Below are 13,755 nucleotides of genomic sequence, written 5' to 3'. Positions count from 1 at the left end.
ACGTTGGACTTTGTAGCGGTGGTTTCCCATTTCCAATGTCGCTCGGTACGGTCCAAGATACGTGAACAAAATTTCTGTCCAAGGCCAAACTGTCATTTTCGTATGGCTACTAGGTCTCCGATACCATATTTCTGTGCACCCTTTCGTGCACCATTTCTTTCATCCGTGAATGTTATTGTTATATCCTTTACTCACTAAATAACTTGTTCACACCTTACTGATAAGAATATATTTATTGAGTTGTTAATGATACACATGTCTTATGTTACTCCGCGTTCAACCATCTACTCGATGCCGGTATATCTCAGTATACCAACTTATTCTATGACCGGCAACTAGCGCCATGCATCGGACACCACATCCCTTCCCTCTTGAGCCAGACAACTTCTGTAAGACTTACAAATCTAGCTTAACTACTGGTTTTCTTATTCAATTTGATCTACATTTGATCTAGTCTCTATATTAACAATATTTGGTTCTTTTAAAGTTTGACTAGAATCATCGATGACTTCCCGGTGGTTCTGCGCGCTAGCCTCTGACTGAGTAACAATCTCGGACCGTTCCCCTCGCATCGGCTCTACTGCCGCCTGATGTACATCAAAGGCGTGATTTTCGCTCGTTTCTATAGTGCTCTGTAATTCCACCTGCTGATTCGCTACCGAATCGCTAAGATTTCCTTGCATCTGATCAGCATGCCTTTTCGTGACTAAGCCTGAGCTAAGCTTGACCATTTACACTACTGCACCGACTTTTTTTTTATGACGGTTGCAGCTACCCATTTTCCCTGATACCTATAGTCTCGAACAAGAATTCTTTCGCCCTCAGTATACTCTTTCGCCTTTCTTCCCCCGAAATTCTTTATCTGCCGAGTCTGATTGTCTACGACAGTTTTCCTTAGATTGGTTCGCAACAAATCAAGTCTCGTTTTGAGATTCCTGCCGAACATTAGTTTTGCTGGAGATTCTTTTGTCGTGCAGTGAACCGTGTTCCTGTATCCAATCAAAAATATATCGAGCGCTTGTTGTACGTTTACTCCGTCGCGAAGGATCGTTTTCAGCTTACTTTTGAAAGTTTTCACCGAATTTTCGGCCGCGCCGTTGCTTGGCGGGTGGTACGAAGGAGAGAGTCCGTGCGTAATACGGTTAGTTTTCATGAACATGTCAAACTCTGACGATGTGAATGGTGGACCACCGTCACTTATCAATGTCTCTGGTAATCCATGCCTTGCTAACAACGAGCGCAATATCGGAATCGTTTGCTCGGCTGAGGTTGAGGATACTTGTAAAACTTCTACCCACTTGGTATACAAATCGATAACAATAATGAACTAAGTTCCCTTTCGTAGCTCTAAAAAATCTACATGAATTCTTTGCCACGGAGCTCCCGGAAATGGCCACACATGCAGCTCTTTTTTTGCCGGGTTTGGACGCTTGAGTTTACACGGTTCGCATTCGCGTGCGATCTGCTCGATCTCCTTGTCAATACCGGGCCACCATATATACAACCTCGCGGTTGCTTTCATGCACACGACTCCGAAATGACAGGAGTGTAACTCTTTTCCGGTACGATGATTCTGTGACCCCACATGAGACACCCTTGCTCCACCGTTATTTCATTTTGACGGCTTTTGAACTTTCTCGTCTCCGGATTTACCGTACCCTCAATCTCCCAGCCGCACATTACATATTTCAAGACTTGTGACAGGGCAGGATCTTTAAGTGTCTGTCTTTTCACGTCCAGTGCCTTGACCTGCAGTTCCCCGAGTTCGCAATAATTAAGGTACGAGTACTCTTTGATTTCTGTTTATTCGCTGACGTTATCGTTCGGCAATGGCAAGCGCGATAACCCGTCGGCATTGCCATGTTTCGCACCTTTTATGTATACAATTTCGTATTGGAAACTTGAATAGATAGATCGTGTATAGTTGCAAACGACTTGCTGACATTACTGGCAACCCTTTTTTTGGCTCGGATATCGCTACGAGCGGCTTATGGCCAGTTGCCAGCGTGAACTTACGTCCTATTAGATACTGGTCGAACCTTTTTACCCCAAATACAATCGACAACGCTTCCTTATCAGTTTGTGAATACGCTCGCTCTGCCTTAGTTAAGGTCTTTGATGCATACGCAATAGGGCGTTCAGAGCCGTTTGGAAACTCGTGTGCTAAAACTGCACCCACTCCATACGCATCGCACGATAACTTCACCGGCAATTCCGGGTCGTAGTGAGCCAACACTTCTGCTCCCGCGAGCGCGTTTTTAATCCTTCGAAATGCCTGTTTGCACTGATCATCGAAATGCAACTTTGTTTCTGTTTTTAAGAGGTTATAGAGTGGGTTACAGGTCGACGACATATTTGTAATGAACTTCCCGTAATAATTTACCATTCCCAAAAAGCTCTGAACTTGCGACTTGTCAGTCGACACGTCTAAGATTGCTTCTATTTTTTTTCTTTGAAACATGCAGTCCTGTACTATCTATTACGTCACCCAAATATGAGATTGATTCTCTAAAGAAATCACATTTCGCATTTTGTACTCTTAACTCGTTTTCTTGCAGTTGCGCCAGCACCGCTGTTAGTCTTTCCAGATACTCTTCATCTGATTTTACTGTAATTAGAATATCGTCGAGGAAGACCGTTACTCCCTCGAGCTCCGCATCGGTTTGCTCCATTATTCGTTGAAACATACTAGGCGCCGATGCGATGCCAAACGGCACTTGTTCGTACTGAAATAAACCTTTGTGAGTGTTGACAGTTATCATTTTCTTTGACTCTTCTGCTAACTCAACCTGCTGATACGCTTGCGCAAGATCGATTTTCGTGAATTTTTCACCGCCCTGTAGCCGCGCGAACAATTCCTCGATGCGCGGGGGCGGGTACCTATCGACCTCAAGCACGGTTATCTTGTAGTCCCCACAGATTCTAATCTGACCATTACTCTTAAAAACAATCACCAGAGGCGTAGACCATTCGCTCGATTTGACTGGCTTCAAAATGCCTTGCTTTACTAGTCGATCGATTTCTTTGGATACTCTTTCTTTCATTGTGAATGGAACAGGCCGCGGTTTACAAAACTTGGGATGCGCCTCTTGCTTAACACTGAATTTTATCTTGTGACCTTTGAAGGTACCTATACCCTCCCTGAAAACGTTTGAAAAACGACTGCATAATTCTTCGATTTTATCGTGAACGGACAGCGCGTTGAACTTTAATACCTCATTAATCATGTTCAGCTCATAAAACCATTCTCTCCCCATTAACGGAGGGCCTCCGTCATCGAAAACGTACAAATCACCTCTCGACTCACTTTACCTCTGTACTCTATTTCTACGCTAATTTTGCCTCTTGGTCGGATCTCGTTCTTTGGTGTAGTCTTGAAGGATCACTCGAGTGTCTTCCATCTCGCAGTGCCGAAAGTTTCTGTTGTATTCGTCCGATGAGATACCCGAGTACGGTGATCCGATGTCGATCTCCATCTCTAACAGTTGACTTTGCACCTTGATGCGCTTTTTCAGCTCCGGGCATTTTCTTTTTTTGAGGCTCAAGTTGTACAATGGTACCATCCCGTCGTCGCCGAATTTCTCGTCATCCTCGAGATAGTGCTGCGATTGCTGTTTCGAATTGTCTTTTTCTTTCTTCGCCGACGAATTTCCTTTGGACTTACAACAATATTTTAAGTGACCTTTTTGTCCGCAGTTGCTACAGGAATACACTTTATAGTGACACTGGTCGAATTTGTGATTTGTGCGCCCACACACTGTACACTCGGTATCATTTTGTTGCTCCTCCAGGTTGTTTTTCGGTCGAGAATTGTTTTCACCACTCTTCTTTGCACCTTTCTTGCCTTTTTGTCGCGAATACTGCATCTTATGGCCGCCCTCGCCCTTCTCCTGACCGACTAGCTGCGCGTCTCGCAACGCTGCTTCGTGAGCTGTTGCTTTAGCCAACGCACGATCCAATGTCAATTCAGTCTCCGACAGCAAGATTTGTCTTAACCTGTCACTCTGAATTCCACTTACGAGTCTGTCTCGCAAGTGATTGTTCAGGCTCGCCCCGAAATTACAGTACGTAGATGCTTTTTTTAAATTAGCCATATACTCTGCGATACTGTCCCCTTCGAGGGTAATGCCGGTGTACAGAGATTCCTTATTAGGTTGTAGGTTTTGACGCCGACGACCGTCAATAGCGTGCTTGCTCTTTTTTCTTCGGCGATGTTGTTGCACTCGGCGAAGAGCTCGAATCGCTCGAGATACGCCACCCATGGTTCCTCCTTTGGATTGAACGCCTCGATGTTACCGATGATCGACGCCATTTATTATTTTTCTTTCGAGGTTAGCCGCGGCAACTTTTCTTTTCGTTTGGCGTCGGATTTACAGTTCTCACTCTTCTACTTTTCCTATCTATCCTCGTCGCCACTTTTATATCCTTTACTCACTAAATAACTTGTTCACACCTTACTGATAAGAATATATGTATTGAGTTGTTAATGATACACATGTCTTATGTTACTCCGCGTTCAACCATCTACTTGATGCTGGTATATCACAGTATATCAACTTATTCTATGACCGGCAACTAGCGCCACACATCGGACACCACAGTTATCAATAACTCCTCTTCGATGATTTCCTTGAGTCGTATATCGTCCTTGGTTTTCACCGTTTTACCCACCAGCAACTTGAAAGGTGTCATTTTGATACTTCGATGAAACGACGAATTCATTACCTGTTGTGCTCGGTCTACGTATTTGTACCAGTCTGCTGGTTTTTCGGCTGCCATTTCCGTCGAAATTGGAATTATCATCCGATCGACTCTATCGACGTGTCCGTTTTCACGTGGTACTCGTGTCGTTATTAGCACATGTTTGATGTATTCTTCCCGACAATACTCTTCGAATGTGTTTGCCGTGAATGCTGTCCCTTTATCGGAAATCATTCAACTTGGATTTCCGAACGTTATCGCCTGTTTCTGCAGTATTGTTATTACTTCTGCTGCCGTCGTGGATTTAGCCAGGTAAAACCAGACTTTGGTGAATGCGTCTACCACCACTAACAAATGTTTATAATTTTACTCGTCGATGGCAGTGGTCCTAGATGGTCAATGTGATATGTATCTAGTGGCACATCTCCCTTGTCGATGGGGTGGAGGAAACCTTGCCCTTTTCCCGTCTTTCGTTCCGCCAAAATACAACTAATGCAATTTTTTAATACCCCCTGGATACGTTCACGCGTACGAGGGAACCAAAAATCTCACGATAGCTTATATCCGGTCTTTTGCCACCCGAAGTGCTCTCTCTTGTGCACTTGACGTATCACTTTGTTCTACGTTGTCTTCGGCACGACCAGCAGCGTGTCTGCATCGTGGATTCTATATAGAATGCCGCGTTTCGTTGTGGATTTCGTTTCGTCCTTTTCTTTGATCGCGTCGACAATTTTTTTCACGTCCTCGTCGCATTCCCGCGCTCTCAGGATTTTCGTCGTCACCTCGTCGTTCTTCCGTTGGATGAGCATAGAGCTGACTGCGTTTCGACTCAACGCGTCAACATGCCTCATCGACGTTCCTGGTCTATGTTCGATCACATAATCGAATTCGTCGATCACAAGTTTCCGATTCAATTGTCTGTGTTACGAACGGCCCCTGTTTCCCAATATTTGCTAGAATTTCTCAGGCACGCAGTCAACGCATTCCTGCACATGGTCGCTTTTCCGAAAGTAGAACAAGAAAGTGGCTGACGCAAAGGAACCGCGATACAGCCAATTCTGCTGATGTTGCACCTTGCCTCATCAGCAGACAATTTTGAAAGTAGGGTAACCCGAGGTTTCTTTATCGAAACCGCGGAGATTGCCGCCAGTCCTCCTGCCGCTTTTGGTGAGTGCCGTGGGCAAAGTGCCCCACTACCCGAGACCCTTCCGAGGCAGCACCTAATCGCTGGAACACCGGTGCCGACGTGACGGCAAAGTAAGACCAGGGACGTGAAAGAAGTTAAAGGTCTCTAAACAGGACAGCTGATACATCTTACCCGGTCCCCTGGCAAGACACCGATCGTCGCACCCGGACAGCCGGCGGAGGTCAAACCGAAGCTGACCCGGAACGATTAGGGGAAACACTCGGACTCACCCCTTCGCCTCATTAATTCTCTTGTTCTAACAGTGCACCCCTTACCTACTAATTTACCATAGGAATTCAATTGTTAATGTTTAGAGTAGCATACTAATAAGTGTTGTTTAATAAATAATATTAAAGTTAGGTTTAACCTATTCCTTGGTTCGTAATAAAACCGTTCGTCGTTCACCCCTCGAGTTATCTCAAGAGTCAAATTCGATCATTCACTGAATCACAGGTGTCCTTAGGACTTTATTCAAGCCAAGCCCACGAGGATAGTCTCTAACCGCTCGGAAATTATCCTCATTTTTCAATAAGTTAAAATCAACCGATGCCTTCAGCCTCGGTTGCACATAACATCTGTAATCGACACACAGTCTTGAATCACCGTTCTTTTCTCGACTGGTACAATCAGGCTGGCGTACGCAGAAATGCTCGGTCTGATTATGCCTTCACCCCTCGGATTTTAAACAATTTTGTTTACCGTCTCGCGCTGTCCAATCGATAGTCGTCTCGGACTCTGAAACACGAGAGTATCGTCACGGAGCATGAGCCGCATTTTCACCCCAGAATCCTTCGGTTGGTTTGGTCGATAATCACGCACTAGCTCCTTCACCTCCGTCTTGATTGCACACACGGCAATTTCGATGATTTCGATTTTCGATTTTACAGCATCCGATATGTGTATTCCACGTAGGATTCGTCCTTTAGCTTTTGCGTCGTGGCCAATTTCTTGTGGATTTGATTGCTATTCGTCGCACAAGAAAATTCTTCTCCTAGCGCCTTTTTCGTCCTTAACCACGATTCGCCGGACACCCAAAGTTTATGTATAATTTCGTAAGACCGCGGAGCAATCGTCTACCGTACATCACCATTTGTTTGTCTGACTACCCACATATTTCTGCTACATCCTCGAAATTATCAATCCAGCGTCTTAAAATCTTCTTACCGCCACCTGGGAAAGTCTCGTGCCTCTTCGACGTCGTCAAAGACGTCTTCACGTTCAAACGTGAGATTCGTCTGCGTCCTTTTCGCCGATTGTCGTCTTCGATTGTCATCGTACTCAGCCGGTTGTCGTCTTTGGATGTCATCGTGCTCAGCTGCCCGTCGTTTTCGGTCGTCGTCGTATTCGTCTTCATCGCTGAGTTCTTCGCGCTCTCTCGTCGATCGTCTTGTTTGCATCGTTGAGCTGGTTTTCAGCGAGACTCGTCTTAGTCGTCGTGGTAGTTTCTCTATCGGCAATTCGTCGATATCGTTATTTGGGTCGCGGTCAGCAGCACCGTCGTTTCGGCCGTCGTATTTCCGTGCCCCGTCGACGCACGACTTCCGTCGCTTTCTACGTCATCTTGCAAACATCTCACGGGCCTCGTGGCTCCGCGAAGTCGTCGTTGAAGCAGAGGTCTTGCTCCACTTATAGGCAGGCCTAACTCTTCGATTCGCTGGCGCAGCTCTTCCGAACCCATTCGGCCAATGTCGATTTCGTCACTTATCTCGCGAACTTCCAAACTTTTATCATTTCACACGAGTCTCTTGTCGTCTTTTTCCAACCTCGAATCCCTATCCCGGACGACACCCCTATTCGTCGGGATATATTTTATTGGAAAAGAATTTTCCTTAATGGCCGATGGCGAGGAATAGGGATGAAGCACTTTCGCTGCCGTTAACGATATTTATCAAGAAGTTACAAAAAGGGAAGAAGGAATTGAATTGTTCGCAATCACACGTGCTGCGCCGTCCCGGAATTGACTCACTCCCGATTTTTGGCTCGACGGAACTTTTCCACCACTCTGATCTGTCGACTACGATTATGCCCAATTACAGGTGCTTTACACGTCGCTGCCAGAGTGCCAGCGCCCAAAATTTTGTGTCCCCACACACTAATTTCTATTGTTATCCTTACTAAAAAAAATTTTCTTGTGGCGCATTTTTGGCGCTGTTAGACGTATGTAAGGCCTTAAGTTTCTTCTGTACCTTACTGCAACCTCTGTCCAACATTGATATGGATAATAATGAATCCCATTCTATTCTATTCTTTTTTTCGTGCAGGAACTACTTACAATGGCGCCTGGGATGATTGGTATGGACCTTCAGGTAGAGAGGATGCTTATAATATTGATGTGGTCATTGCAAGTAGAGCTGGTCAAGCTGTCGCAAGTGTGGGTCTTGTTATAATTGTACAAAGAGCTCGCGACATTCGTGAAAAAGCGTCTGTGAGATGTACTCCTAGGAACGTCACCTTGCCAGCCTGCAAACCACTTCAAGCTCCATGCCTCTTCCGGATTCATGAAGATCCGTGTGAAAAAAATAACCTTGCTCGTGTGTACGTATTAAATATCTTACCTGATAGTAAACTAGCGTAGTTCACGAATGTATGGTAGAAATTAAAAGGGGACCCTTGTTAAAGTGTACTGGCCGGAAAAAATTTTTGTGTATCTCCGAAACGGTGCATCTACACGTTTTTCGACGCCATATTGGATGTTTCTTAAGAAATCGATTTAGATGAAAGTATAAAATCAATCGAAATCGACAAAATTTTGCATCGTGCAATTTCCGACATATGGGTGTGTGTCACTTATGTCGATTGAAATCTGAGCCTTGGCACCTTTTGTCCAAAAAAGGCTATACACAGTTCCGAACAGATAGACCCCAAAAAATTGGTGTTTTACGTTGAAACTATAAAACCGCATGGTTTTGAAGAAATTCTGATAATTGGCAAGTCTCTATTCACCTTGAAATTATAATAATCAGGGATCTTGGACGTTGCCGACGATGTCCGAAAGATAGCACGAGACAAGAGTTCCGGTCGGTAAAACAGCTAGTCGCATCTGTCAGTGGACTTATCCGCGGATTTATGGACAGAGCTATAGATCGCGGGAAAGACTCATAAAAGGAAAGTGGAATCAAGACGGTTGACCATATGTAACAGGCGACACTAGAATAAGATACATATACGTGAGATATACCGTGGGTATATCACTTACATATACGATTTTACGAGAGGATACGAGAGGAAAACCATTTTTCCACTCGAAAGAAAGGCACGACACCCCGAAGAGCAGTCTGTCTCAACGATAATTTATACGAGAAGATAGAAGCCTTTGATCTGTGCTGGTCGAAGAGCTAAAGTACTTACACCATTCTTGTAATATACATACTGGAGAACATTAAATAAACTCGTGTAATATAGGAACCAAGAACATCTCGCGTAATAACCTGCCCTTAAGATTTACAATCTATTCATAAAAAAATCAAAAATCATTTCCTTCCAAAAATACGCCTCCCACCCCTCTCGACGCGCAATGATCCCCAATCAGGCCCGGCGACTTATGAATTTCGCAGGTATGGTGTTGTGGCGATCGGGGGTGGGGGGTCAATTTTTACAGTAGCCATATGTATTACACCTATTTTATATTTAGTTTGAATAAATATAAATTATACATGCATAAATATTATGTATCTGTCGGATCCTTAGGGGAAGGGTGACGTGGAGAACCCATAATGACAGAGCTAAAGTGTTTATTTGAATGTAACTACAATAAGAAGAGAAGAACTGAAAACTACTTGTGATGTGCGAACTCAGAGCCCCTAGCGTTACAGGTTTAAGCTGTAGTCAACTCGAGCGCCAACCTGTAACAGTTTGAATAAGCCCGCCCGTAAATATAATTTAGCCAGCTTCATAGGCATCAGGCTTGACCTAGGTGGGTGCGTTCACCATATCGGTCTTCGCCAAAACCTCGCTCTCACTCCTCGGTCGACCAGACAGAATAAAGGTGCCTACTCGAAAAGAGCATTTCATTCGAAAGTGAAAATTCCGTAATAGACACTAATGATTTAAATTTGAAATTGATAATCGTGGCGAAGACCCTTTATTCGTAAAAGATAGATATATAATATAAAAAAAAAAAAAACAAACAAAACTACGAAAAGCCATCATCGGTTAAATAAAAACGAAGAGCGAGATACAATGACGGAGGTGAAATTGTTACATAAAGACAACTACGAGAAATAATTCCACGAGGCATATTACGGATAAGTTTTATTTTTACATTTATTTTTTATTTTTACTATATATTTTTCTTTTTTGTTATATTTTTACATATATATTTATTTTACTATATACTTTTATTTTTACGTCTCTATTTATTTGACTATTTATCTTTTATTTTTATATCTCTATTTATTTTAGTATACATCTTTTATTTTTACATCTTTATTTATTTTAGTATACATATTTTAATTTTACATCATTGACAATAATTTACATAAAAAAAAACATGTTGCAAATAGAGACACAAGTCCCATAATATTATTTCTTTCTTTATTCTTTATTTTTATTCATATTTAAAAAGAAACAAGTAGCGCGATTAGTCCGTTACAAAATGGCGCCCGAACAAATTTAAACTAAAGATTAACTTAAAGCTGGATAATGTATGTTTGTGTTTAGTCATATTTTTTTTTCTATATGCCTCTTAAGCATTCACCCATTGTAACCAGGTCTCGAGACAAGGCGTTAGCGTCACCAAGCAGTTTAAAATCAAAACAGCAACAATTGACGAAACAGACGAACAAACAAGGAAAGATGGAGGAGGAACTAAAGCAGTTGCGTGAGAAGTTGGAAACAATGAAGGATCTGAAAAAAATGGTTGATGACTCATACACACAGCAACAGCAGAATCCAAATATTTCTCAAGAATTGCAAGAGTTACGTAAGCAGAATGAACTACAGCGCATAGAATTAGAAAGAATTAAACAAAGTAGAGTCGTTCAACAATCAAGTAGTGATAGTAATTTAATCAGTGGGTTGGTAGCGAATTTGCAACAATTGAGAGTTGATTTAAAACCCCCGGAATTTTCAGAGGAAGAAGGAGTTAATCCGAAAGAATTCCTGGAAGATATGAAAAATTACTTGAAATTTTAAAATATTCCAATTGACTGTCAACTATTTACTGTAGAAAGTATGTTAAAAGGTCGAGCTAAAACTTGGATAGAATCATGTCGAGGACGATTTTTAGATTTAAAAGATTTTGAGGATGGTTTCTGTTATGTTATGGGTAGGGAATTATCAGACACGTGTTGTTGGCATCGTGTCTCAGTCGGACTGGCTCACGTCGGTTATTACAATGTAGCCCGGTAGTGCGTGGGGGTAACAGTGCGTGGGGGTAACAGGCCCGCACGCACTACAGGTGCTTGAAACCCATCTCCTTACATCCTCCTTTTTCAAGCTTAATTGCTAAAGCAAATACATCGAGATTTTTTTTTTGTTTATTTTAGTTTTTAAATTTTTTTTTTTTGTTTTTCCTGGTTTTCTTTCTTAACATACACTTCATATTTTATTAACTTACTCTGCTTGAAAACGGTCCGGTCGTTTGATTTCCCTGCCGCGAGTCGTGACTGTTGTTGTCGGGAACTGTTCGGTTTCCGATAGAGTGTCGTCAGTCTCGCGAGATGTTTCGTTTCCAGGAGGGGACTCTAGACAGATAACGCTTTCGTCGCCTTCAAGAGACGTCTCTGCAATTGTATTGTCGTTTTCTGTGTCATTATTTGAGTCTGTCTCTGTGTCTGTGTCCGTTTCTGTGTCTGTTTCGGGATATATTGGAATAAAATAGGTCGGTTCGGTGCTGTTGGCTGTGGTGGGGTTTTGGATGCGATCTTTGTTTTTCTCTTCGGTCCCTCTCATTTTGAGGAATCTCCTGTTTCTTGTCAGTATCTTCCCTTTTTCTGTCTGTATTGTGTAACGTCTGTCACCTGTTTTATTTATGACCCTAGCCGGTTGCCACAAGCCTTTTGGTTGCAGCTGCGCATAGACGTTTGTGTCGTCTAAGATTTCGGGAAGGATTCTGGCTCCTTTCCTGTCATAGTATTTTGCTTGTTTTTTTTGTTCGCTTGAGATCAGTTTCTTTATTTTTTCCGTTACAATTTTTGGTTCGAATTTGAGCGATGAATTCGGCAGGTTACCTCTCAGTCTGCGCGACATTAAAAGTTCGGCGGGAGACTTATCTTCAAAGACGGGAGTATTACGGTATTGCAAGAGCGCCATTTGAATGTCTTTTTTTTTCTTCTATGATTTTCTTTGCCATTCTTTTGACGGTTTGTATGTGTCTTTCGGCCATACCGTTGGACTGAGCATACGTTGGGGATGACATAATATGGTCAAACTCCCATTCTTTAGCAAACGTTTTAAACTCTTGTGATGTGAATTGCGTTCCCCCATCGGATACTACAGTCAACGGTATTCCGTGCATCGTAAACATTGTTTTGAGCTGCCTGATGACATTTCCGCTTGTCATATCCCGGTGCAATTGTGCGATTTCTGGATATTTCGAATAATAATCTACCACTAACAGGTACTTCTGGCCATTAATTTCATATATATCGCATGCAATCTTGTTCCACGGTAACTCCGGAATCTCGTGCGATTGAAGCGGCTCTCTGTTCTGCGAGTTTGAATATTTAATACAGATCGAACAATTCCCGATTGCTTGTTTGATATGGTTCGAAATTCCTGGCCAGAAAACTGATTCGCGCGCAATTTTGAGGCATTTGTTTATACCTAGGTGGGCGTAGTGTATTTTATCAATTATTTTCTGCCTCATTTCGGTCGGTATCACAATACAATCATTTTTAAAAATGACGCCGTCGACGACAACCAAGTCGCTCTTATATTGCGCGTACGGTCTTACTTTATCGTGCAATTTATTCGCGTTGTTCGGCCAACCTTTTTGAATTATTTCTTTTAGCGCTCTCAGCTCGCTGTCTTTCTCGGTGCTTTCTATAAGCTGTTTTATTTTCTGAGGCGTCGCGTTCACAAAATTTACCGAGCATATTTGTGCCTCGATTTCTCGCGACCAACCTATGAATTTGTCGTCTTTGTCGTAAGCCCGCGACAACGCGTCTGCTAAATAAAGTTCTTTGCCTGGACGATAAACCATCTCGACATCATATTTTTGTATTTGTACCAACATTCTTTGGAGTCTACCTGGGCATTTGTTTAGCGGTTTTTGGAAGATCGGGATTAGCGGTTTGTGATCGGATTCGACAATAATTTTTTTTCCGTATATGTAGTCGTGGAACCGCTCTAACCCGAAGTAAACTGCCAGGAGCTCTTTTTCTATTTGTGCGTATCGCGTTTGAGTCTCGGTCATTGCTTTCGCGGCATATACGCGCATGGAAGTTTATTCTGTAGCAGAACGGCTCCTAGACCTGCCTGTGAAGCGTCGACCGACAGTGTCGTCTCCCTGTTTACATCATAGAACTGTAATATCGGCGCGCTCGAAAGACTTATTTTCAATTCCTCGAATGCTCTCTGATGCTCCGCGTTCCATACGAAAACTACATCTTTCTTTAACAAGCTTCTCAGCGGTGCTGTTTTGTCTGAGAAATTATTCACGAACTTACTAACATATGTCAACATACCGATGAGTCTTTGTAACTCTTTTTTATTTTGTGGCACGGGAATTTTCTGAATAGCTTCTATCTTCGCGTTATCTGGAGCAATACCATTTGCGGAAATTACATGACCGATGTACTTTATTTGTTTTTTACCGAATTCACATTTTGCCTGATTAAAACGAACGCCGCAACGTCTGGCTATTTCCAGAACTTGTTTAAGCCTATTGTCGTGTTCTTTTTTTGTTTTACCATGCACGAAGATAT

At 42.8% G+C, this 13,755-nt stretch overlaps 1 protein-coding gene across 2 annotated transcripts in view; it reads left to right on the top strand.

The window, feature by feature from the left end:
* LOC124405411 (arylsulfatase B) overlaps nucleotides 1–13,755 on the top strand; it is a 247,540-nt gene that overhangs the window by 199,071 nt on the left and 34,714 nt on the right. For both annotated transcript variants that reach the window (XM_046880285.1, XM_046880284.1), the window contains one exon: nucleotides 8,149–8,422. In XM_046880285.1, the coding sequence (XP_046736241.1) occupies nucleotides 8,149–8,422 (274 nt within the window). The remainder of the gene's footprint in view (nucleotides 1–8,148; nucleotides 8,423–13,755) is intronic.

The sequence above is a fragment of the Diprion similis genome, chromosome 4 (genome assembly GCF_021155765.1).
Source record: "Diprion similis isolate iyDipSimi1 chromosome 4, iyDipSimi1.1, whole genome shotgun sequence".
Taxonomy (NCBI): Eukaryota; Metazoa; Arthropoda; class Insecta; order Hymenoptera; family Diprionidae; genus Diprion; species Diprion similis.
The sequence above is the reverse complement of the archived record's forward strand: the minus strand, read 5'-3'. Positions and strand labels throughout refer to the sequence as shown.